The sequence below is a fragment of the Poecilia formosa genome, unplaced genomic scaffold, assembly GCF_000485575.1.
Source record: "Poecilia formosa unplaced genomic scaffold, Poecilia_formosa-5.1.2 Scaffold403, whole genome shotgun sequence".
NCBI lineage: Eukaryota > Metazoa > Chordata > Actinopteri > Cyprinodontiformes > Poeciliidae > Poecilia > Poecilia formosa.
The window spans coordinates 182,493-209,147 of NW_006800342.1; the positions used below are offsets into that span (position 1 = coordinate 182,493).

Consider the following 26,655-nt stretch of genomic DNA (forward strand, 5'->3'; position numbering starts at 1 on the left):
ATCTTCATGTGAATATATCTGTGTAAATATCAACCTGACAGAACATTTAATCATTGACAGTTCTATTTTAGTCTGTACTGCTAAAGGCTTGTCATGTTATCCTCATGTGTTGTGTGATCATGTCGTCTTACTTGGTTCTCATATACAATATTCATTTTGTTGTTGAGGCATGTTGTCTTGGTTTGTGACTCCGGTTTGCCGTTTAGCCCTGTGATCATGTGATGTCATCTCCCAGGATGTATTATAATAATGCTTCTTTTTAATTATTTTTAACTGCTTAACACTAAACTAAACACAATATATTCACAAAATGAATGAAGTTGTTTGATTTTTGTAGAAAACGAATCTGTAAATCTTTGAGGGTTAGTTGTTTTCCATTTTCTTGGTATGAAAAATATTCAGTCTATTATCAGAAGCTACTGCAGGATATGGGACACTTTATGTGGTTTAATGAACACTAAGGTCCACTTTTAAATAAAAGTAAACCCTGCTGTTTAACAAGCTAATCTTGATTAATTAATTACACAGATTAATTGAACATTTTCTTTTTATCTTTTTTTAATATTCCGTAGTAACACTTTGGACACCTCGGTAGTCCCGTATTATAAACGACATGTCAGCGTTGATGCGGTGAGTGGTGGACGTCCCTCCAAATTAAATTCTGCTTAGGGCAACAACCTCAGTTCGGGTGACTAAGTTAAAAAAAAAAGGGTTTCTTTCCAAAACTCAGATTAACATTACATTCCACGTCCACAGCTAGCGTTTTGCTGTTTTTCGTCCACTGCCCTTTCAGTAACAGAGATGCACAAGGCGAGGCACGCGCTCTCACACACGCGCTCTCACACGCTCGCGCGCCCACAGATCCATCACGGCCTTGTTTGTTTCGCGCAGCTGCTGGAAGCTCACCTCAACTCTCACCAGTCACGCTCCTCCTCCAGCAGTCGTCCTCATGGCAACGCACGCACGGAGGAGAGAGCAGCTTAGCAACGCAGAGACGGAGAGCATCCCCGTAGGTCGAGACAGCGCGGTGCCATCGATATCACACTCAGAGGGAGGAAAGAAAGACAGGACGCAGCAGCGCTACTGGAATCAGCTGAAGTCGACGTAAGCGTCATGTTTTCTCCTGAAAAAGAAAAATGACACCTCTTGTTTTCGTTAACACTTATTGTATTTGTCGTGATTGTAAGGCTCTTCGTGTAGCGCGTGTCCTCCTGCTCGTTGCGGTACGGAGTGATGCTGCATGTTTGTGAAGGCGATTGATCCGGTCTGTTTTCCTCGGCTTTCACAGGCGTGATGAAGTTCGTGGTGGTGCTGGTGGGAGCGGGCTCTCTCGCCTTCCTCGGCGCGGTCATCTGCATCATCGCCAGCGTTTATCCCCGAAAACGCGGCGTGACCGCCGGCGATAACGGCACCATGACCTCAGAGGCTCTGATCCAGCCTCTGGAGTCCGGGTCGGTGGCTCACGCCGGGCCGCTGGGAGCTCTGCACGGCCCGGGGTCTTACGAAGTGGACAACGGACTGGGCGGCATCGACCTGGAGGTCCCCACGCTGAACGAGCTGAATCTGGGGAAGGAGACGGCAGGCGGGTCGGCGAAGCAGTACAGCTTCAGTCGGCTGATTTGTACTCCTCTACCTGTTGGGGAGTGTAAGACCAAAGATCTGAGGCAGAAACGGGAGCAGAAGCAGCAGCAGGCGGATGAGCCTCCGTACGGGAACGGGGGAGACGAAGACCTCCGGACGACAGCGGAGAACCTCCGGCAGATGGTCTTACAGCAGAACGACCAAATCCTCATGGACCAGCGGACCATCCGGGAGCTGACGGGAAAGCTGAGTGAGTGTGAGAGTGGCCTGGAGGACGAGAGGACCACGCCGGCGCGGAGCGTCGGGGTGTGGAGCGGGAACCGCCGCGTGATGGCCGGGGACGACGTGAGCTCCACCTCGGCGGCGCAGCTGCAGACGGCCCGGGCGGTGGAGGAGCTGGCCAGGGCCATCATGGACCTGAAGGACCGGATCGAAAAACTAGAGGTATGTAGGCCTACGTTGGAGGGAGAAGGGGGTGGGGGGGCTTACATTTAAAAGAAATAAAAATGACAAAAACATGTTTAAAAGGTTGGCTAAACGTTCTTGTTGCTTTTCATAAAATATGCGAGTTTGAAAGAAGAACAAGCAGGCGTGTCTCTATAAAGTTTTGGAAAGGGACACTAATTACCCTGGAGCGACACTCTAAAACTAAGTCATGATATCATTTTTATCGTGGGAAATCAAAACTTTACACAACCCAAATCTGTTGGTTTCAGTAATTAGGTGATTGCAACAAATGGTATCCATAATTTTTAAATAAAGTCCTTTTTATTATTTTTCTGACCCAATTCTTGGTTTTATTCAAGTCATTTAAAAAAATATATGTTTTTTTATAACATGTCATCTTACCTAGTGTTTCCCGTAATTATTAATTACAAAAATTGTAATTATGAAACCTTTATTCCAGTTTTGAAACACAAAAGGGGACTTTTTTAACTCTTTTGAGGCAGTTTCACCTCCTTAGAACTACATAAGCATAAAATCTACAACACAGTCAAGCCTTGACTTGATTATTCTACCCTGGTTATTAATTCTTTAGCTAAAATAGATTTTTAAAATTTCCCGTTTTGTTCTTGTTATTAGAACTGGATGTACAGTTGTGTTTCTAATCCTCGTTTTTAACATTCATAGCAAATTTTAAAGTCGGTTTATTATTCAAAAACAGTTTGATGGCTGTACTCCGCAGTGTCGAGCGCCCCCTGCTGGCCTGGAGGTCCTAAGTAGCATCCTAGTTTGCTTATTCATCGGGCAGCTGCTGGAAAAATGAGGCTAATAACTGAATCATCTCACAAAATGCTGTCGCACAGGCTGCCTGTCCGTCTTTATTCCTCCCTCTCCGCTCTACAAACCAACTCATATTGACACAAATGCTCATCATGCCTTGCTCCCGCTCCCACATGCTCAGGGGAAATCTTTCCACGTAAGCCGGCCCTCACACCCCAGTGCGCCCCACCTCCCATTATGTCGGCTGCCTGCTCAGCATCCAACACTTGGACGTTGTTGTAAATAAAACATGAAGCTGGCCGGACGGGAAAAAGGCTGCTGAGGTGGTTCGGGGTTTAGAGACCGAAGGCATGTGTGTGTGTGTGCTCTCAGATTGAGAAACAGAAGACATTTATCCACGCACATGTACGCATGTTTTGTTTTTCTACCTTCACATTGACTTCGGTTCATTACTAAAGCCTGACCTTAACGCTAAACCCAAAATAAACTCACATCAAAACTTAGCTGTCAACGTCACCCAACCCAAAAACTGCAGCTCTTCTTATCACGACGGACCTCGTAAATCCATACAACGTTGGAAAAAATGGGGCCTTACAAGGTGTAGAAAATCTTAAGCACGCACACATACACACACACACACACACACACACAGACGCATCTGTGCATCGCTGCCAGCCCTCGGTGAGCGCAGTCACAAGGTTGTCTCCATCAGTGTGAATTTATATCCTTGATGTGGAGATCCACCGCCTCAGCAACTCTCTTGATATTACACATCGCCCTCGCAAACGTCTCATCCACTGCATCGGATTTGTCTCTGTTTACAGCAGCCTCGCAGACACGTTATTTATTATTTTCTGTAGCTTATGCTCTGCATCTTATTAACGGCTTGAGTGATTATTAGTATGGCTGCAGCTCATTTTAAAACACTTACTTTGCAAAAAAAAAAAAAAAAGCAGTTTTAGGAAGTGTTTTTTCCCCCTCATATCCAGAAATTGTAGACAACCACTGACCAGTAAAATGAGTTTATAATGTTGTTATGTGTAAGATTTTAATCTTAAAAAAGGCTTGACACAATGAGGTTTAATCCAAATCTGTCATTATAAGGCCATGGATCAGACCAAACAAATGGCTTGATGGAAATGAAATCCTAGAACATCAAATGAAGAGCCCATAAAAAACTTAGTTCTACTCCAGATACAATTTCTGAGAAATACAAATTTTAAAAACTGCCTTAAAAACATTTTCACATTTTGTTATATCACGTCTGCATCATATAATCTCAGTATAAATCACAGAAAATTGACGCAGCATAATGGCATTATAGCATGTAGCACTGTTGAGATGATGAAGGCAAAAAAAGAACAGAATCGTCTTAAAGAGACACAGACCCGATTTCAAGGCATTAAATTTCAAAGTCAAATTCCTTTTTTATGTATGATACATATGTTTATGTAGCATATTTATAACAACTGAAGGTAGCATAGTTATTTGATTGCGCTATAAAATGGCACTAAACAAATAATACCTTTTAAAGGTTGTTCAAATCGAACAACTGGGGATCAGATTCAATGTTTAAAATAAGAGCAAAGATGCTGAAGGGTTTCCATATGTTGAGCCACACAGTTATGATTAAAGTTAATATCAATTTGTTTGTAAGGTTTGTACTTTTCATATCATCTATTGTTCAGGTTTATTATGTCATCCCTACACGCAAATGTCTTACAGAGCTAAATTGGGGCCATATGTTTGTTCAAAAGAAAAACAATTTGTATCTGAAAAAATAACTGAGACTGGAAAAAACATGTTTGAAATTGAAAATATTTGAAACAGAAAATTAAGATTTGAAACTGAAAAAAATTTTCAAAACTACTTTTCATATTCAAGTTTTTTTCAGTTTCAAAATAATATTTCAACTTTAATTTTTATTTTCAGTTTCAATTTTTTTCTCTTTTGAACAAACTTTATGGCCCCAATTTAGTGTCATAGATTCTTCTAAGTTTTCTGTTTGTCCTAGCATAAAGATAATCAAGCTGAAACTGCTGGTAAAAGCCTCGTCTTTGTTTCTACATAATATATGTCTTTTAGTACATCTGTTGTTTTCCCTTCTTCTTTGTTAACTTCTGTACGTGTCTGACCTTTTGTTTCTCCGCACTACTAAAGACTATTATCTTTCCCCTCCACTCTACAGGCGGAGATAGGTCCCGGAGCCCTGAACCTCACAGATTCGTCGGTCGTCGGTAGCAGCAGCAGCGGTAGCCACGTCGGCGGCAACACCCAGACCGGGGACACTGGCAGGACTCCATCTTCGTCGGTCGGCGGCTCTCCATCCCCAGCAGCGGGGGGTGCCCCGGGAAGCCGTCGTCCTGCTTCCCCGCACTCCCACGGCTCCAGGCCGACTTCTTCCAAAGGTTCCCCCGGCCGAGGAAAGAGTGTCTGGAGGGTGGAGGACCTCGAAGGGGAACTGGAGAGGAAGATAAAACTGCTGAAGAAGGAGCGCCAGGGCATGAGGAAGGAGACGCAAGATCAACACGAGAAGATCGACAAGGGCATCGACTCCGTCAACCACCGCATCATGGAGCTGGAGCACAGTGAGTGTCTGTGGGAGTAAACCGATACCCACGAGGAAGCGGATAACCGCATCCGCGCGCTCTGACATGAAAGCACCGAGAGCGGCGCCCGAAATGAAAGTTTAACGAGCGCCGCGGGTGAACTGGGTCATCACAGCAGTGGAAAATACACCGTGTGGATGAAAATAAGATGGCTAATGAGGGCTGAGGGTTGGGAAATGTCAAGCAGGGACAGGGGGCACGCAAATAATACAGCTATAAATAGAGTCCATTAAGTTCGGATTTAGTTTCGTCGTTAAACCTGTGTTTCATCAAGTCTCAGGGCAGAAAACCACTGGAAAACCGAAAATGATAAATAGGTGTATTTCAAACAAAAATCTGGGAATTTAAAGGATAAAGAGAGAGATTAGCAAAGGCAGAAAGCTTCAAGAACACTTACTTAGTCCCTTTTAACCAAACGGTTTTATAAAAGTCAAAGTTTATTATTTATCCAAACACATTTTTAGCACTAAACGTGGGCTGGTTAAGGTACAGCAAGGCTTTGTAAGTTTATAGTTTAAAAAGTCTTAACATGTTTTCATCACACCGTTGCTAAGATACAAGGCCTGAGGAGTGACCGAAGTTTTCTCTAAAAGTAAGAAAAGGACGTCTTCACCCTTTCTTTTTTTACTAGAGAGAAATTTCCAGCTCTTTGGAAAAGTGGTGTAAATACATCAGTTGTTCTGGTGTAGAAACAAAAGTAGCGCTACCAATCTCTCTTATCGATGATGTATCAATGTTTTGCTGCTACAGCTGATAAAATACCGGGAAGTTGAGCAGCTAGCTGAAGGTTAGCTACTGCAGCAGATAGCCCAACTAATTAGCCACCCAATGTGTGTGTTACTCTATGAAGAGCAGATTGGTACACACATATAGGTTTGTCACTGAAGCATTCACCTGTCAGCCCATCTTTTTCATTGTTTCTTGCTTTCTGACGACCTCTCTTCATTTCCCCTGCTCTGTGTCTCCACAGCGCTGACAGAGCCTTCGTTTCCCGACGGCTTCGTCCTCTCCTTCCCCATGCGGACCAGCTACATGCACGGCTTGGTGAGGAAAGAGATCACCGAGATGTATGCCTTCACTGCCTGTGTGTGGCTCAAGCCCAAAGAGGGTGGCATCGGGACCCCGTTCTCGTACTCCGTGCCCGGGCAGCCCAACGAGCTGGTCCTGCTGCAGGGAGTACACAATCCGGTCGAGCTGCTCATAAATGACAAGGTAGAGAGCTTTTCTCACACTCATCAGTCGTAAATGTTGCTTTACCCTCAGGGATGCAGCGATCCACTTTTTTCCCACTTCCGATACCAATATTTATATCTGAGGTTTAATCTCAACCGATACCGATCCGATAGGACTGGAAATGACACGCTACAGAAGAAATTTGCTGAAGTTGAGCGGAGTAAAAGTCCTAGAGGTTTCTTTGAGCTAAAGCTGAATAACGGTGGGCGTCACAGCCATGCTTTCCATGGTGAGATGTTTAAACACCCTCACTTTTCATGCAGTGTAGCTAAAAAAAGCTGTGTTTCTACGGCGTTGTCTTCGTGTCACCAAACTCAGTGTGCGGTGAAACCGATGTGAGTGCATAAGTCTTTGTAAGCAAACAATAACTTGCTGCGTCGTGCGTTTTAAGTTTCACATTCGGTCGCTAAATTTGCGTCTGACATGTTGCGCTCCTCTCTGACGTTCCTGCTTCTCATGTATGGAACACCAAGAGGGCCAAAAAGCTGTGTGATTTTATGTCTCTGTTGTATGAAAAATATTTTGTTAACATGCAAGCAACTGCGTTCGCAACTTAAAGCGTAGGTAAATAAACCTCACCACCAGCTATTAGCAGACAGATCGTTTTCATCCAGTCAGAAAGACAAAAAAGTACTTGAACTTTGCAGTCTAATAATGTGCTGTTAAGCATGTTACACTTACTTTGTGCATTTCAGGTATCATCTTTATATTTAAGTTACTATACGATGTGATAGCCATATGATAGCTACCTGCCTCACTTTGATTAAAGTAGAAGAAAATGTCAACAAAGGCAACTGTTATTGTTTACAGCTGCAGGAGGTGAAACAAGTTATTCACCACCATCATGTGTTTTTCTTTTTGTGTGTGTGTGTGTGTGTGTGTGTGTGTGTTTTGTTTTACCTTCAGGTGGCGCAGCTTCCTCTGTCCTTACCCCAGAATGAGTGGCAGCACATCTGCGTCAGCTGGACCCTGCGAGACGGGGTGTGGAAGGCCTACCAGGGGGGCAAGATGAAGGGCAGAGGAGAGGGACTGGCTGCCTGGCATCCCATCAAGCCTGGGGGAGTCCTGATACTGGGACAGGAGCAGGTGGGCTGGACGGATGGATGGATAAAATGTTGGAGAACAGGCCATTTTTGTGGAAATGATGTTTTTGTAATGAATGAATGAATAATAGCTACAGACACAGTGTCTCCTCAGAAAAGTCTTAAATTCATGTATCTAAAATTAAGGCTGTAAGATGTCAACTTCCACTTTGAAAAAGTGGAAGTTGACCTTAAAAATGTTAATCATAATTCTTAAATTTTGTTGTGGCAGAACTTTTAAAGCTGCAGTGTGTAACGTTCATAGAAAAAAACTTTTTACATATTTGTTGAAACTGTTCTATATCTTTACAGAATGGTTTGACTTAGGTAATCTGTGAAAAGCTCCCGTGTCTTTTCCCAATGCTAGCTAGAAACAACCAATCACAGCCAGGAGGCGGGTCTTAGCACTCTTTGCTCTTTGCTGCACTGCAGCTAGCGTAGCATGTTGTGAACTCTCAGGCTAGTCAGCATAGCCACCGACTATGGTGGATGAACAGTTTTTCTGTGGCGGTAAGTTGTTTCTCTGCCATTAGCACATTGAGTAGCATTGACTGGCAGCGCTAAGACCCTCCTCCTGGCTCTGATTGGTTGTTTCTGACTGGGAGCGATGCATGTGACTTACTGCAGCATTAATCTGGTACATTCTATGTACTTTTTTCCTGTGAGGCAAAAGTTTGAATGCCACAGAAATCTTTAACTGAAAAAAACAATAGGTAGACTACATTGATCAAACATGTAAACATGAGGCGGTTTAGGCAACTGGTAACTGGCTGCTAATATACCCTAGCTAGCTAGCTAGCTACCTTTTTATGTCTGTCATGAGGTAGCGTAAATTTAACATCGGTTGGCTGGACAACGTTTGTCTTCAACATTGGCTCACTTCTGTTGCCCATCCACACGAGGCTGGGTGCAATCTGCAAAGAAACCTTTTCACTATGTGGGTTAAGGCTGTAGAGAGAATCACAAAACATGCTGTTTTCTAATGTACATTTCTGTCACTTTAAGATCATTAAACGTCTGCAGAAACCCTGTAGACAGGACTTCTGATCAGCAGATGAGAAGCTGGTGCCTGATGAACGTTAGCGATACTAATCCGTACAGCTGGTTGCCACCTTCCTTCATTAGTCAGTCAGCTACATTACATAACCATGATCAAATCTTGTGTTAACCCTCCTCGCTGCTGTCAAAGAAACAACCCAACGCTCATTCTGCATCGCATCGTCCTTTCTCTGAACATGTGAAGCACACAGCAGGAGCTTCCAATTCAATAAAGCGATGCGCCAATGCTAAACAAGTTGATTTGATGGGTAGGTTTTCGATGGCACTAGCACTTTATTAATCTCTGCTGTAAACAGCTGATGGATTGTTGTGTGGATGTGTTGACTAGATTTTATTGGAAAATCCCCCCACGCTCCCCCTCAAGAGGCAGCCCTGGAGTAGAATAAACATTTTTAATCTTATTTTTGTAGAATCATCATAAATCAGTGCTTCTCAGCGAGGCTTGGGATTTTGATCCCTTTTCATTACTATTTAACCAGGAATGAGGACACAGTAGTAGACCTGACAGCATTGCAGCTCGACAGACTTACAGTAGGTCAGTGTAAGCGTGAGTTGATGATGATAAAAAAGGTTTAAAACACAGTTTTTTATAACCCCGATAATCGTCTTTTAACCTCTCTTCCTTGATGGTCACGTTATTTTTGTTATTCAGACAAAATGTATCAATGATCAATTCATCCACTTCTACTGTATGTAAGAGTCACAGACAAATGTTATACATTTACATCATTTCCTACAGTTTTTATGCTTTTTTATCATAACTGTTTATAAGTTTGTGGTGCTAAAAGTTCACTGGATGAATATATTGGCAAAGCTCTGCTTATGATGAAATAAGCAAACATTCAACTGACATTCAGCCATTTGTTGGTTACAGTGGTTTGTTTTTCTACTCCAGGACACGCTAGGCGGGCGTTTCGACGCCTCCCAGGCTCTGGTTGGGGAGCTGTCCCAGTTCAACCTGTGGGACCGGGTGCTGAAGCCCGCCGAAGTGGCCGCTCTCGCCGACTGCAGTTCCTCGGCACTGGGCAACATCGCCCCCTGGACCGATCAGGACATAGACGTCTACAACGGCGCCACCAAGGAGTCCCTGGACCCGTGCCACGCCGCCCAGAGATCCAGCCCCTCCGGCCCCAAGCAGTGAACGCTTCACGGTGGGGGGAGGGAGAAACCAGCCAATCATTGCTCTGTTTGGCGGTCTACATTCAGATGTTTAAAGGTGTACCAAACCGGAGTTTAGAGTATATTTTGCTTCAAGGCGGGTCTTGCTGGTCAACTGAGGGGTTTGTGCTACTGAGCTGTAAAGAGTGGTGTATTCGTTTTGTTCTTTGTGTTGGTGTACAAGCACATGTGTTTACTTCTGCAGCGAGATACGGCGCCTTCAGTCACAGAATCACTTGTAAAGGCAGAACAGTGGATGAACTTCTGGCTTTTACAGCTTCAATGAAAAAGCTGTAAAAGCAAAACTGCGTTTCCATTGACCATACAAGTGCGCAAATTGGAATTCGCTAAATGGAAACAAGAGGCAATTTCGATGAAGCTTACGTTTTTCAGTAAAAACGTTTTGCGATAGGATGAGTTGCAAAATTTCGCAAAACTACAGCAGGAACACTGTAGGTGGTAGGAGGACATATATGGCGTATCTTTTATCGACTTATTGTGTGAACAAACGTATTTGCGCGATTTCAATGCCGTTACTTATTTGACGGCAACACAAAACTTGCGAAATTGTGTTTCTTTTCCCGACAATTAGCAGAAAATCAAGAAATTTTTGCGCACATTTGCAAGGGAAACGCAGCCGGAGACACGTCTTGTCATTTAACACTTAGGGGATTGTACAGGCAGAAGGTCTGATGGCTTCGTGTTAGGGTTAACACGAAGGATTATATTAGGTATGAAGCTGCAGTTATTCCATTTCTAAGGTTTCTCAGACAGCACAGTGATGCCAGGTTCTGTCTCCGCTCGTCACGGTCATCCAAAATGCTTCAAATGAAACCTGAGACGCTGTTGTGCTAATTTTTGACTTTTTCACTAAGATTATAAAAGAAGAGTCGTTTTGTTTTGTTTTTGTTTTGTTTTTTTCTTTTACCATATATGATTCTGTTGAGTAACTGTGATTTTAGGTTTTCTATAGTGCACACCACAATTTAGTAAAACATTTGACTCTAAATGTGCAAGTGTAACGTCCTCTTGGTAATGTTGCTCTGTTCTTAGTCCGCTCTCCTGCTTCGCTGTAAGAATGTCTCACACTTCACCGTCCCACAGTTCAGGGGACGAATTAAACTCTGCTGCTGCACAACACATATATCTCCTCTGACTTCTAAGAAATAAACACTTTGCCTCCCAGACTGCGCGTCGGACACAAGCGGTTACAGCGTGTTTGGTGAAACTGTGATGCTCCCTGAATGTAAACCAGATGAAATAAGTATGTCTGCATGAGTGTTTCCTGTTTGTAAAAAAAAGAAAAAAAAAAAAACACGAAAAAGACAAACTTGCAAATGAATCAGATTTTCCCATTAAGAAATATTTCAGTAGGAAATTATAACCTCTCAGAGAAAATGCTTAGTGGTAGTGGATTGATTGGATTGATTCTTGAGTTATGAAGAAGAAATCTGTTATATAATTGGCTGTTATGTGGAGAAAAAAAACGCCTTTATCTCATGCCTTTATCTTACTGAAGAAGAAAAAAAGAGAAAACAAGCAAATAAACAGAAAAGATGCTTTTGAAACACTGCAGCCTTTCGTCCTCCACTGTGTCTGATTTTCTCAGTTTCTCATTTCCACTGACTTCACGCTGTAATAGGAAAGTTGCATATTTATATTTTCCCTTGAAGTTGAAATCACACATAGCCTGACAGAATTAGAACAATCAATTTTCAAATAATGTTTTAATTTATTCAGAGGTAAAACAAAACTCTATTATCTAGTCAACACTCTGCTGAAAAATGACAGCTCTGCTTTTCCACCCCAAAAAAACCCTCCTCTCTTACGTTTTGTTCTAAATCGTCGCCTTTGCTTCTTTTACTCTTCTTTCTCCATCACCTAATTTGCATCATCGGGAACCTTTTCTGTATGTTCCTGTTTTAAAATAAACAGAAATTAAAATATAAAACCATCACAAGACCGTTTGAGGAGGTGCAAACATAAAAACAACAATGAGAATCCAGATGTCCGCTGCAGGCTTAGACGCGTGAGTAATTTCATTTAGCTGTGGTGGGATTACAACATAGACATGTTTAGAGCATGAGAACACATGTGCATATGTGTGAGATGGTAACAGCGCTCATTAGAGACAACCCCAGAAAGTCTGTCTGGTGCTGGGAGCAGACATACGCCGTTACTCATGACTTTAACTGGGACCATGTTGATTCGTGACTGCTGGTCGGCCCACACATTTCTTGGCCGTTGACAAAGCAGCCTCCCGCTGATAACACACCAGAAAATAATTAATCTCTCCCGAGATTAATATCCTTTTGTCCTTTGCAACTAATTGAAATCTTTCAAACGAATACATTAATACTTAATCTGTTTTTCCCAATATGAGGCTGCTTCTAGTCTTTGACCTTCTGAGCTCATTTTTTTGACATTCTTATAGCTCATTACAGCAAAAGTTTAATGCTGCAGTGTAACTTTTATAAAAAAAAAAGAAATGTTTTACATATTTGTTAAAAGTGCCACTATGTCGTGATAGTATAGTATGAGTCAGAGAATCTGTGAAAAAAAATCTAGCTCCTCTGCCTTACCCCCAGTTCTCCTCACTCTCTGCTATGCTACAGTGTCTTCCCGGCGGCTAGCCCATCATGAATGCTAAGCTAGTTAGCATAGCCGCCCATGATTTCGATGAATGGTTTTCCTGTAATAGTAATTTCTTTTCTCCCTCCATTAGCACATTGAGCAGAGTACAAGAGGATGATTGACAGCGCTAAGACCCGCCTCCGGGCTCTGATTGGTTGTTTTTGGTCGGGAGCTGTGTATTTCTTCAGATGGTAACAGCAGCTCAGAAAGAAAGTGAAGATGATACATTTTTCATCACAGATTATCTGTCATAATATAGTGGCAGTTTTAACAAATATGGGAAAAACATATTTTCCATAAAAGCTACGTGCGGCAGCTTTAAGTGTGAAGAAGAAGCGTCTAATTCAGAAGACAAAAAAATGAGTTAGTCACCTACAGTCATCAGCCAGTCACTCGGTTAGATAATCAGTCATTGCAGATTTTATTTTCTTCACAGCCTGGTTGATATTCTTGGCTCCGTCTTTCTGTTTATATCGCCTTTGTGACAGCTCGCTAGCAGAGTCACATGGGGTCTTCCTCTCCCCCTCCCCAACAATCTGCTTCCTCTGCTGCTGAATTATGGATACGGCCCACCTTCATTACTTCTCCGAGGGAGGTGATTCATGATTTAAAAAAAATATGCTTGTCGCCTCACCCAGCTGAAGGAGCTCAAATATTCATTTCTGCTGCAAATATTCATCACTGAGTTTTCTTTCATATTGCCTGCGGCATTTGAATGGGGCATGAGGAGTTGAAGCTTCCTTCAGATTACGAAGGTAACAGATGGATTTTAGTGCCAGTGAACACCTTACCTCACTGCTGTAAAACCTGCTGTAAAGCTGCTGTTATAACTATGGAAACAACTTCAGTGAGACACTTCTTACAGCCGTCTACCAGTCTCTGACTGTGGTCAGAATCTCATTAATCTGGGCTTTGACTCACCCAAGATTGCAGTCCAGCCCTTCTCTGTTGGACTTCCTGGTATGTTTTGGAATATTCTTAGTGAGGGGTACCAGAGTAAAGGGGCCTGAATACAATAAAAAAAAATTTCATAAGACAATAATCAATAATCAATAATTTTGTTTTTCTTTTTGCTTAAAGTGATTATTGCACAAAAAAACCCCACCAAGTTTTTTTTTTTTTTTTTGAAAAAGACGTTTTACGGGGGACAGGGGAGGGAAGGAATCACTTTTGGCAAAAATTACATAAGACTTAAGTTTTAGTCCCACTTTTGAAAGTTCGCGTTGATGGCATGCGAGCCGTAAGAAGTCATATTCTCAAAATATAAGCCATACCCTTCATAGCAGGTTTATACCAGTACTTGGGGACACCTTCCAAATCGTTCAGTTTGTGTGGAAGGTGGCGCGCGCCCCTCCGCGCCCGGTTTACCGCGTCAACTATAAACATAGCTTTAGCTTAATGCCATTATTTTGGGAAGGTGGCGATATTGAAGTTTGTTTTAGCGTCAGAACATGTGGAAAAGTTCAAGTAGAAAGAGTACTTTGTATATTCTTCCCTTACCTCAGCATATTTTTATATTTCCTTTCAAAAACAATCCTTACAACAATCTACTTTTTAACGTTTATTTCCCTCGCCACTGGATTTGTGGAAGTGCATAGAGGTTGCTGCAGAGCCACAAAATATAATATACACAATAAAAATGGGACAGTGGACTCCATCACCTAATTTAAATTGGACTTGAACCAGTGAGTTTGTCTTACCTCGAAATGAAATTTGTTGTGACGTCAGTGTCACATTAGGTATAACTTGTCATTGAAAACACAACACCATACAGTCTGTATTTGTATTTGTGCTGCAAATAAAAGTTGTATTGACTATAAACACACACGGCTTTGTTGATGTCATATAAAGCAGAAGTCAGCTGATGGAGATTCCTGATTTCCTCATATAATGCTATTCATCAGAGGTGTACATGAGAACACAGTAAATGAGACTGGTGGAACTGGTTTATGAAGGCAAACTGCAAAAACTGGAATGGTCACATGTCATCCTAAAAGACCTACGGTGGTTAATGTGTGCCAAGTTTTCCGAAGCCTTTCGAGTCCCAACAATGTCCTGTTGTGATCTACAAAACTGCTTAATTATTCACCATTACTGCTGAAAAAGATAATCAGGCAGCAAGATTTCTCCTGAGCCCAGCTCGACCCATTAGCCAGGCAATGGCTTCACAGCAGCCTGTTTCATTAGCAACGCTGGAAAGAGGAAGTAAGAGAAATAGCATTTCCTTCTGGAGCTGAAGAGACAAAAAATTGAGTAAGTCTAAATATATTTAATTGAATTCGCATTCACTGTCAGGGTTCTGGTATGTCACATTTGTCACACCAGGGTTTGTGTTTTGGTTTTGTTTTGTGTTACGTACTCCAGAGTTTATCACTGATAGAAAACACCTTACCGTATTTAGTTATTGTTGGGTTTTGTTGTATTGCTTCACTCTGTTGTGTTTAGTTTCTTAGTTTCTTCCGGCATTCTGTTCTGGGTACGTTTGGATTGATTTCTCTTAAATCGGTGTTAATTTCCCCCACATGGTGTCCAGTAAGGCTGGGAGTATTGATCTAAATATTGATACTACCAATACCACGTTGAGTATTGGTATTGGATCAATACTAGAGTGATAAGATCAATATATTTTTTTTAAAAAAACATTTCTTTTCAAGAAAATCTAGGTAAACTCTGTCAAGAAATCAGCATGTTACAATGACCAAGGTGTGAGGTAGCAAATTGACGATCTTTTCAAAATCCTACCTGGACAAAACGGTTTCGATTTTGGTCATTTGTAGACCAAACTATGTCTCAAATTATGTATTGAATTTAATTGAATTTCATCCTCAGACCGTAAGCAGTGAGTTAAAGAGTCACAATTCATATGGTGGGTGTCACAAGAGCCACTTGAGTAGAAAACTATTACCTCCTTTTTTAATTATTATTATTGAACCTCAAGAAATTCAGAACCTTGCACACTTTTATTCCACTTAGGCATTTCAACAAAGGATAAACTTAGTGGGAATTATGTTAATTGAAAGCATAGCAGTGAAATTAAATAGCAAATGTCCTGAAAATGGAATCAAAGGACAGGAGATATAGAGAAAAGAAAGGGTCTTAGTATTCAGCCCTGAGGCTCCCCGCAGTCACAAGACACTGCAGACTACAAAAACTCGCTCATGCGGACGTAAAAATTGTCAGTCAGGTGAAATCAAGTCCAACCCAAGGCTGTACCTTTAACACCAACGCAACTCTCACAACAAGAATCTGAGCTAAAGGTTTAAAAGTAACATAATTACCAGTATCAGTTGGTAATTATATATCGTTAAAAGTTCTTAAAAGAGCAGATTCCCATTTGTGAATCTTTTTACAACCAGAGTAACACCTCAGAATACCAGATTTGTTTTCCTCTAGAAATTAATTTTATCATGTAAAAAAATTACCTTGTCCCCTGTATTACTAAATGGAAGTAAAGTTTAGAGATTGTTCTAAAATAATAATAATAATAAAAAATTGATCAAGGATTGTTTCTAAATCAAAGGCAGCACAACAACATGCTTTAAAGCTCCAGGGACTAAACCTGTGGCAATACTGCTTTTAAGAACAATCAGGAGGTCCTTTAGTTTTAAAAATATCTTTAAAAAGGGGAATAGTAGGGAGGCGGAATCATATCACCAGGCAAATTTAAAGGTTTTGTTTGATCAATAAGCTCCTTCAGAACTGTGATAGACACAGGCTCAAAGCGGTTCAAAGCAGCAGAGCAAGAGGCTCAAACAGAGCATTTGTATGAAGCAGGTGAAATGAGTGATGTGCTTAAGGAAACTTGTTCATCAAAGAAAATTCTTACAGATTTCAGATGAAGGTTCAATCTGACAAACTTTGACCCATTAATGATGGAGTTTATAGTGTTGAGGACAGCACATAGCTTTTGACAAATAATATTTGAAAAACATTATTGTTGTTGATGAATTATAATATCTGTCTTTCAACAAGTCAAATCACACCTGAGGCTTGTCCCTCTTGCACCTGGGCTCAGTTCTCCTGCAGGCCCATCTGGCAGAACAAGTGATGTTGATCAATCATGGTTGATGTGTTAGTTTGGGATAATTGCAGTTTTAATGGTACCACACTATTACATGACAAGACACAAAAGCATAAACGCTCACGTCAACTCTTCAGTATCTCTGAGAAAGCAAAAGAGATACTGAAAGCGATACAGACTACAACACACTTACTTTGTTTCATCCTTTTGTATTACTTCTATAATATTTGTTTCCCCCACTAAATTTTAAATAATAATAATAATAATAATAATAATAATAATAATAATAATAATATCTGTGTTCATAATATGCCACAAAATTCATACCAATTCATTCTAAATTTTGGGAAGGCCACTAGTGTTAAATATTTTTGTGAAATCTTGTGCGGAAAATTTTTATTACATTGCTATGTTTTTATTGTCGGTAGAAAATCGACCACTGGCTAGTATGATTCATTAAAAGCTGCATGTCATTGCCTGGCGAAAAATAAAGAACGTGTGCATTTAAAACATCTTTTCCCCTTTCCTTCTTATTTTTTTTTCTTTCTAACAACAATATATTCTACTTATCTCAAATAACTACATTAAAAAATATATATATATACTTTATTACAAGTTTGGGGACGACGGAAAAAGAGGAAAACCGCAAGAGAGCTTTGCTTGTAAAGTGGGGCGGGGTTTGATTACGTTGACTTTTACGTTGAGTGACAGCGTTTTAACCAATCAGAACCACGCCTGGCTGTAACGGGCGGGGTTTCCTGCTTGCTCCCTGTACCATGTTTGAGATGTCTCCTTAACAACCGATGCGAGTCAAACAGGAGAAGTTTTCTTCAGACAAACGTTTGGTACGTAAACCTTTTCAGTCACACATTACGTCAACACTCTATGTAAAACATGAGCTAAGTCCTTATGCTGCAGCCAGTTTGTTTAAACTTGACGAGTTAGAGGCAGAAAATACCCCCCTCCATCAGCTGTTTGCTCTAAATACAAGCTAAGCTAATTAGCTAGCTAGTGAAACCTTCTTCAGTTACTGTTATTGACATGTTACGGTCAGTCCAGCTTTACAAATTATCAGTTGTATTGGCATTGTTAAAGCCATAGACCGTAAACAAGTGCGTAATGTTTATTGTTACTGGCTTGTTGAGACTCAGTATTACAAGCTAACCTGTCGGCTCATGTTTTAGCATCGTTAGCTTCTAAATTCTCTCTGACTTCTGTGTTGCCCAGTGAGTCCATATTCCTTATATTATTAGTATTTCTGTAATAAGACAGAACACCTGTTATTTCAGGAGTCGGAATGGCTGGGACTGGTGAGGGAAAGAAGGAAGAGGCCGACTACAAGAGACTGCACAGCTTCCCTCTCATCAGAGTAAGACAGCACTACAAACTTCTGCTAATTTTTGCCTAAACACGGTCAAAAATAACATTCGATACATGCATGTTTACTTTTGTTAATAAGGCATTGCAAAGCTGTATGAACGAGCTCTAAAAGATCCACGTCTTTTGGTTTAAAACTGACTTAATTTAGGAGCAATAAAAAAACAAACATCTTTCTGCAAAGCATCTCCAACAGGATGCTTTGCAGCCCAGAGCTAACTGTGAAGACCTCACTCTGGGCTGCAAAGCATCCTGGACAGATCCATTCAATAAATTAGACATCAGAATTTAATATAATAAATATAAATGTATATCAGGAACATTACATATAGGTCAATTACACACATATGAATTAGTATTCACATGTATTCAAAAATTGCCTAAAATTATGGCAATTTTTCCACTTAAGGGTAATGAAAACATGACTTTAAACATTAGTATATTACATCAAACCAATAAAAAACTAAACATTAATGCAAAAATGCATTATCTTGAATAGGTTTTGCTTCGCAGTCCTCTCAAGGCTTCCCTATTTTGACTTTACAGTTATATGCTAAAGATAATTTACATGATATTATCATTCGCTAAATTTGACATGGTTGTACATAATTACGAACCAGTGAATTGAAACATATTTAAGTGCAAAACGTAACTTTATTTTGGAAAAAGGAAGGATTTTATTTTGAAGAACGCTCAACAGGATCTGGTTTTGCCATCTTCCCACCTGTTGTTTCCAGTTACTAGGATACAAACAGCTGTCGCCGTTGTTTCTTCAATAAAAACCGACCATGAAATGTTCAGCAAAGACATCTGAGCCTCCGTTATGATCGCAGAAGCTTTCACTGCCTAATATTCCCCGTATTATGTGAACCTTTTTTTAGCTGCACTTTTTCCTTCCACCAAACTATCTGTGAAGATGCTTAAATATGGTGAAACATGGTGAAAAAATGTTTCCATAGTAAAAAAAGAAAACATTTTTTCCCCCTTTTTTATGTTGTTGGTGTCATTCAACATTTTAATTGACATTGAAACTAGATGAGGGTTTGCCATCTTTCCTGCACCAGCCTGTAAAGCTCTGTAACGTCGTGTTTCTCTCCAGCACACAGACATGCCAGAGGAAATGAGGGTTGAGACCATGGAGTTGTGTGTAACAGCCTGTGAGAAATTTGCTACCAATAACGAAGTGAGTGCATTCTCCTGTTGTTCTTTGATATTCCGATGTTGACCAGAAGTTACTGTTTTTTTGTTTTTGATATTGGTATTAGCCATTCAAATCACACAAACCCAGTACTTACACAGTTAAGCTTAATGAAACTTCATGAATTGATGGAGCACAATATTTTTATATTTATGTACAAATGGGCGTGTCACAATAACAGATTTTTCTGGATGGCAAATTGTCCCAGAAGTTATTGCAATAAATGAGAAAAGCATTACAATGAAGCAATTATGACATTGAATAAGCTGCTTCGTTGGGTAATTTTCATGTGAAAAGGGAGAACATAAAGTTTATGCTTCTTTCTGCCCCTTTTAATTTCTGATTTATTTTTTGTTACACAAGCTATTCATATTTGTTATTGAGTGAATGAAATAAAGAAAAGAAAACTGTAACAAAGCAGAAAAAAATTTAATTGTTTTTTTTCCCTTCTAGAGCGCGGCTAAGATGATAAAGGAGTCCATGGATAAGAAGTTTGGAAGCTCATGGCACGTGGTGATTGGCGAGGGCTTCGGCTTCGAGGTCACACACGAAGTGAAGAACCTGCTCTACATGTTTTTCGGTGGGAGCCTGGCTGTCTGCGTGTGGAAGTGCTCTTAGCGCCGGTCCCCTCTCCGTGCCCTCCGCCCCGCCGACGCGCTCACCACGCTGGGAATCGACGCCGGCCCAGACGCCGGCTCCGTTTCACCCACGGCAGATCAGTTCGTCCGAGCTACCAGCCACTGTGGCAGAGAAAGGAAGTACTTGTTCATGAATAAAATACCGTTATTTCACCTTTCACCTTTCAGAGTTTGACTGCCACTTTGGTCTGGTAGAGATAAAAAAAAAAAAAGCTTCCTTCCCTCTTTTTTTTTTTACCACTGTTCATTTTTTATTGTTTTTACCCTTCATTTAAGCCATCTTCTGTTCTTGAACGTCATTTTGAATGCTTTTGAGCTTGCATGTTCAAGTAATTAAAAAAAAACAAAAAAACAAAAAAAGAAACACAGCCAGCCAGGGTCTCCAAAGTCCTTCTTCCTTCTTTTTTCTTCAGGGGAGTGCACGTGAGTGAATGACTGATTTCCACGATGGTGTGTGCTGGACACACATTTTTTCCGCCTCTTAAAAACCTTATATCGCCATTTTCCTCATTAGTTTCGTGTGGCATTTATTTAAACGATTTTCCCGTCCACGTCGTCCAAAACGTTTCACACGTGTCTTTCTCTCTACAATGGCACTACTTTCAATAAATTTTGTAAAAAATTTTTATGTGTACATATTTTAATGCAACTTGAAAGGCATCTTTTTAAAGACCGCTGTTGTTTTTCTTACGACTAAGGGCTCAGAGTCTCCTGAGCCAAACAAACACTAAACCTGATTCACTTTTTCTCCTTGCTGAGGTGTGTGTGTGTGTGTGTGTGTGGCCGCGTGCGTGCGCGCGTGTGTGTATATGTGTGTGTGTGTGAATAGCCTGATTAATATCACCCGTCTGAGTGACAATAGCATTGTGATTGTCTCATGTTGATGCCAGTTATGATGATCCAGTGCAATGGACCATTATTTGTGAACCTACTTGATTGTACAATAAACTGAAACTTAGAGAAATTAGAAGTCAGAGTATTTTTTTCCTTGAAGTGTTTATTTTAAAGGTATAATTGTATGGATTTTTTGGTGCACTGATCTGACCTGACAATTCCACTCTTTGCTACCGATTCTTTTTTTTTGTCTCTGAAAAGTTGCTAAATACAACTTTATTTTTCCTCAGTGAGGAAAAAACTTTTGATACATGGAAAAGAATATGCTGCTTGAGTTTGTCCTCCTTGGTGGGTAATGTCACAGTTTTAAATAGGGATACATGATATATCGTCACTGACATCGGTATCGCCTGATGTAAATAAAACCAGGTTGATATTAATCAATATTTATTTCCATCTTGTTGCTATTTGTTTCTGGAGGCGTGACGGTGGTCATGTGGTTTTTGTTTGGGAAGTTTGATTGAATTATAAATGCAGTGGTAAAGTCAACAGAATAATTTGTTGTTTTTTTTCCTTCCACGGTGTCGAAAGGCAGGTTTAAAAGAAATGTATAAAAATATCAGCCAAAACGGCAACATAAAATATCGGCTATTGATATCGGCCCAAATTCTCACATCGGTGCATTCCTAGTTTTAAAGCGTTTCCTCCTTTGGTTTTATAGTTCTTTATGTGAAATTTGCCGCACCCACTGAACTTTTTCACATTTTGTTTGGCTGCAGCCACAACTTTCAGTATATTTTATTAACATTTTCTCCTGTAATTATGAATTAGTTGAAAAAAGACAGGAAATTTTAGAGCGTAACCTTCAGATATTACCCAAGTATTACACAGAATCCACCGGAGTGTCGTTCAGAATCAGTTTAGCTAAATCTGTTCCGTGAAGCAGTCATGTTGACTTTGGAGGAGCTGCATAGAAAGACCTAGAAAAGTGGGTGGGGTTTACAGGAGGTCAACAAACCGCCAACAGAAAGCAGAGTCACAGATTAGAACGGTCAAGTCAAAGTCCAGACCATAATCCAATTGAGAATCTGGGGAATGACCAGATCACAGAAGTGATTTAATCTGACAGAAGTATTTAAGTTGAAATGTCACATTTGAAAAAGAAAGCACGCGCTTCAGAAATCAAACCATACCAGTATGTGAAACGGCTTTTTTTGAAAAGAAGCAAACACAAAGGACTATTTAAAAAATTAATTATAAATGTTTAGAGTACAAGCAGGAAAACTGTGTGAAAGACATGCCAGTGAATGAAGAGAGATTTATTTTAAACTTGTTTCAAGAAGCTGCTGAATTTCAGAACAAATCATTTCAGTTCAGCTTTTAACGACCTTGTAAATAGAGAGAGAGAGAGAAAAAAGCACAAACACCTGCCATTTAGATGAGGATGGCTTGAGTTCAACAAATCTGTTTATTACTGCTTGTGAAATATGTGCATTCCTACACAAAATCAACCCACCTGCAGCACAATCGAAAAAATTGCATCCCTTAACCCCCGCCAAACCATAAATGATGAAATGTGACTTTATTTGATTGTGTTTTTTTCTTCTTCTCAAAGACAGGAGGGCTTTGCGACCCAGCAGTAAAGCTGCCGAGGCCATCAGTGTTGACATATCAGCAGAATTTGCCAACTTCTGTGTCATCACCATAAACGCAGGTCAGGTCAGGTCAGGTCAGGTCAGGTCATCCTGCTCTCTGTGCTCACTATCTCTTACCCTTTTTTCTGCAAGTCGCATTAAATGTGATCACAAATATCCTGAACACGTTGGGGTGAATTTATTGCCACCTCTGAGGTCAATAACATGCCATATCCGGATTTCTTCTTCTCTGCTTAATTCAGAACCTTTAAAAGTCCTCATTGTTTCTCTGTTTCTACCAGCTTTATACATTTAGAGCATTTTGTAGTTTTTGTTTCCTTTTTGTTGTTGCAAAATTCAGTCAGACTGAATGACAGGTGACTTTAAACATTAGTTTTCATGTTTATACAATTAGATCCAGGTCTGACTTTGAATAGGCCATTCTAACGCATGAATATGCTGCAGTCTAAATAAGTCTGTTGTAGCTCTGTCTGCATTTTTGTAGGTAATTGTCAACTGGAAGCTGAACCTTTAGTTCAATCTCAGCTGTTTTGAAGCTTAAATTGTTTTTTTTCTCCTAGAACGTTTAATAGGATAACAGAAAAAGTTGATCCACTGGCTTTTTTGTAATGTTTTGGATCGGTTAAACCACTCAGTTTGAATTACAATCAATCAAAAACAGATCCTTACTTCTCCATATTGCTTCTGATAAAATGCATGTCCATGGCTCACAGCGTTACTGTAAATGGAGGACAAACATATTATCAGTCTTGGTGATATTTGAAGAATGCCGTCTCCTGCTTCAGCTTTCTGTGCTGTGGGATTGACATTTGATCTGTACATGCTGATGGAAGTAGTTAAAATGGAAATCATAAGCTTCTTGTCCTTTTGACCTGCAAAAGGCGCCTGTAGCTCTGGGAGACTGAACAACCACTGCTGACACCCACACAAGGCACGAAGCGCCAGAACTGGTCAACAGTTTGTTCTTGTGGTTTACTCGCTCCACAAAGTTTATTGTGAGTTTATTTGCATCGACAAAACTTTGTGGGGACATTTAGACTATCTTTATTTGTTAATTGTGAACAAATAAAGATTACTCTGTAGTAGTGATAAAACAATGAGTGTCAGAAAGAGCAGGAGCTCCTTAAAGAGACAGATGCCAATTTAGAGACGTCAAATTGTAAAGTCAAGTTTCTTTTAAGACATGTTTTATATGTGCAGCATTTCTATAGCAACTGAAGGCAACATAGTTTCTTGATTGATTTAACATGTAGGGTGAATATCCAAGGCTCATGAACTCCACGGTTTGGTACAGTTCTGCTAAAAACAAGTTCGTTCACCAGATTTTGGATGTTGACAAACAGCCCCACTTTTCCAATCGCTGACCCAATTCTGCATACAAACACCCGAGTGTAATGACTGAGCGTGTTTGACAGGGATACCGTGGGATTGATGGGATTGATGCCAGCATAATACACTGATAGCTTTCACCTGGATTTACCTAGTTGACCTATTTCACGGGGAGAGTCCATTACATTCTGCAATTACTGTAACAGCGCCGAGACTAATCCGGCGAACAGTGTGTCAGTGAACATGCCTTCATCGCAGGCGTGGCCTCATCCATTATTAACCTCAGAGACTTTTTACGTAAAGCCCCACCTCTTCCTTGTGTCTCCTCCACGTGCTTAAATATTTATGCAGAGAGCCACAAAGTCACACAAAACACTCTAGTTTGTTTGGTCTGAAAATCTCTCCCCAGTGTGAGTGCAGAGAATGGAAAATCTTTCTGAAAGAGGCTCTTTGGGGCTTTCATTGAATTAATAGTCACATTTCTGTGTAGGGGAAATGCTGAAAGGTGTCCACACTGCTCTGCATGGTTCTATTTCTGCTGCTGATCTTCTCTTCCTCTTTGCTGTTTTTTCCCCAAATTCTGTTTCACTAATGTTAATATTTCTGATTTGACTAAAATTTGCTAAGCAAACCTTTGTCTCAATAGGCAGTCAGATAAATAGATATAAAGATGGAGCACTACAACAATAGCTAGCTTAATATTCAGCTAAGTTGCTACAAAGATGATAAGGTAGGTGTTCAGTGGGATAATTAAAGATATTATCTCATTGAAAAATCCATCATGTACCATTATCTACATTCCCTGGATGTTTAACCTGTTGTTTGAAAGTGTATTTGCCACTATGTTCAGTGGGTGAGTAACTTTGTGCTCTTGGCGTGAGAAATAGCGGCCCTGTTTCCTTTGTGCTAGCTGAAGTTAGCATAACCGTAATTTTAAGCTGACAGCCAGAAATAAATATCTATTGTTTTCTTAGTAGAGATGCTGACAAACATGTTAGCTATATCACTGCTGTAGAGGAGGACAGAGGTAAAAAATAACATGTAGTTAACCCAGGTGTTACTTATTGTTCCAGCTTACAAGCTATCGCTAGCACTACAGGAGGTTAGAATGGGTGAGAACAGGCTTAGGCTGTTAGGCTCCTTTTTTTAGAGGAGCCTAAAAAAAGACTCAGTTTGGAGTCATAACTTGCTTCAAGACATGTTCATTATTTATTGCAGTGTATATTGTTATTGTTTAAAACTGTTGATTTAGCCACCACGATTAATGCGCCTTGGTAATTGGTTACATGATGTTTCTTATTCTCCATCCTTATCAGATGACCTTGTTTCTCAATTTGCAGTGGACGGTCTCAATGAATGTCAAATGTTATTTTTAGCATATTGGATTTCCATGCAAGGTTTTATACCAGTATATTTGAGGGAGTTTGGGATGCAATGTATGGAAGAGTACAGATGGAAGGTAAGCTTCGTGAGATGCTGCTGAAAACACAGCATGACCGAGCAAGGAGGTACAGAATGATGTGTGCAGTGAGGCCGGTAGCCAGACAAAGGTTTGGATTGATCTGCACGTCTTAACTGCACTAACGTCTTTCCTAATTTGTCCTCTGTAAAACTGGTTGGAACATACAGAGACAAGTTCACCTGCAAGAAAGTTTGTGTTTTGATCTGCTCCATTGCAATAAGTTGTCTGAATCCAGATAAATGTGCACTGGCACCAGTAGCTCACCACCGTGACTGAAAGCAAGACGGTAGACAGACATTGCTGACTAAGGAGTCTCACTGTTTGTTTGTTTTTTGAACAAGACCTCCTGCTGCTCAGGTTTGAAAAGACGAGGCAGCCTCTCCCCTCCCAAACACTGTCTGATCTGGCACATTTGAAGGAGGTTAAGATTTCATCAACATCAAGACAGCCACTGTTTTATAGAGTTTTAATATAAAACCATAGAAATGAGAAATGAATGTTTCTCGTCAATTACTCAAATTTTGGGTTAAGACTAATCCCAGGCATGGATGTTTTGAAGGGTTGCGATTGGCTGACATAGGTTTTAGCTTTGCCCCACATTGCCCCCTGTGGGTTTGACAATGTTTAAAGCAACACTCGGTAGTGTGGATGAACACTTTAGTTGGGCCAATCGGGTGAAAACGAATATCTCCGCTACGTCGTCGTAAAAAGACCACGTGTGGACAAGGCCTCGAAAAGCAAAATGCCGATTCAAATGTCTGCACTGGTATCAAAGTTAGTCCTCTACTTGTTGATAGTTTTGCTTCGGTGTCCTTATTCAAAGCATGCCTTCGAGCAAGAAAAGCCTAGTGTTGTATCTTAGCAACCGCCTGACCACCTGTGATGACAAGTGGAGGTGTGGAGCTTTCAAGAGTGTGAGTGCAAGTGTGTTATTGCAGCACAAATGGGGGAATGAAAGAAGATGAAGGCATCAAGGCAGACCAACTCCTACAAGTCAGCAGAGCGATTAAGGGGGTGGTGATTTCCAGAATATTCTGATTTTAGGGGTTGTTGGAAGATGAAGAGATTTTGAGGGTAGATGGCTAAGAGAAGATTATTTGAAGGCAGCCAAGAAATTGGAGACTCGAGGCATCAGAGGGGCAGAAATGAGAGGAGGGGATGAATCTTTCATCTGGATGCCACCACTGGGATTCTTTTTTTAAACTGAGAAATACAAAACACAATCCATTATTAATGTGCATGTCTCTTTCTCTGTGAGGGTGCATAAGGCAAATGCTATTTTTAATTTGAGTAGCTGTACCTGTGGAAATTTTTGGCTACAATGTCTACTGAGAAAAAAGGGGGCACAGAAAGCTTTGGGGAAATTGAGGGAAATAAAAGAACAAGAATATGCAGATGGAAGGAATAAAAGATGAATAATTTCTATGGATCAAACTTACCATAGCTTGTTTATAATACATCACTCTCTGTCTCTGGCGCACAGACAGAGAGTGCAGCAGACAAAATCTAGTTAGCAGTAAGTAGACTCCAGAGAGACTCATGGGTTATTTCATGTAAGAAT

The 26,655-nt window shown here is 40.6% G+C and overlaps 3 protein-coding genes across 3 annotated transcripts in view; all 3 read left to right on the forward strand.

Moving 5' to 3' along the window:
- Nucleotides 1-825: 825 nt before the first annotated feature.
- nptxrb (neuronal pentraxin receptor b) lies at nucleotides 826-11,521 on the forward strand. The gene is made up of 6 exons (XM_007576254.2): nucleotides 826-1,104; nucleotides 1,289-2,025; nucleotides 4,994-5,393; nucleotides 6,385-6,626; nucleotides 7,554-7,733; nucleotides 9,684-11,521. Exons 2-6 carry the CDS (start codon nucleotides 1,294-1,296, stop codon nucleotides 9,927-9,929), a joined length of 1,800 nt encoding a protein of 599 aa, XP_007576316.1. The 5' UTR covers nucleotides 826-1,104; nucleotides 1,289-1,293; the 3' UTR covers nucleotides 9,930-11,521.
- Nucleotides 11,522-14,565: 3,044 nt separating this feature from the next.
- Nucleotides 14,566-26,655, forward strand: part of LOC103154837 (extracellular serine/threonine protein kinase FAM20C-like) — a 61,679-nt gene continuing 49,589 nt past the window's right edge. Inside the window, exon 1 of the mRNA XM_016663072.1 lies at nucleotides 14,566-14,833. The gene's annotated coding sequence lies outside the window, so the exon portion shown is untranslated. The remainder of the gene's footprint in view (nucleotides 14,834-26,655) is intronic.
- LOC103154838 (dynein light chain 4, axonemal) lies at nucleotides 17,338-20,778 on the forward strand. The gene is made up of 4 exons (XM_007576259.2): nucleotides 17,338-17,446; nucleotides 17,891-17,970; nucleotides 19,078-19,161; nucleotides 19,630-20,778. The coding sequence occupies exons 2-4, from the start codon at nucleotides 17,899-17,901 to the stop codon at nucleotides 19,792-19,794; spliced, it is 321 nt and encodes a 106-aa protein (XP_007576321.1). The 5' UTR covers nucleotides 17,338-17,446; nucleotides 17,891-17,898; the 3' UTR covers nucleotides 19,795-20,778.

Bases quoted from the DNA above. Each gene is read 5' to 3' on its own strand.
- nptxrb (XM_007576254.2), top strand. From the start codon at position 1,294: ATGAAGTTCGTGGTGGTGCTGGTGGGAGCGGGCTCTCTCGCCTTCCTC. The intron at 2,026-4,993 runs GTATGTAGGCCT...TCCACTCTACAG, and splicing joins ACCGGATCGAAAAACTAGAG to GCGGAGATAGGTCCCGGAGC. The intron at 7,734-9,683 runs GTGGGCTGGACG...TTTCTACTCCAG, and splicing joins TGATACTGGGACAGGAGCAG to GACACGCTAGGCGGGCGTTT.
- LOC103154838 (XM_007576259.2), top strand. From the start codon at position 17,899: ATGGCTGGGACTGGTGAGGGAAAGAAGGAAGAGGCCGACTACAAGAGA. The intron at 17,971-19,077 runs GTAAGACAGCAC...GTTTCTCTCCAG, and splicing joins ACAGCTTCCCTCTCATCAGA to CACACAGACATGCCAGAGGA. The intron at 19,162-19,629 runs GTGAGTGCATTC...TTTCCCTTCTAG, and splicing joins AATTTGCTACCAATAACGAA to AGCGCGGCTAAGATGATAAA.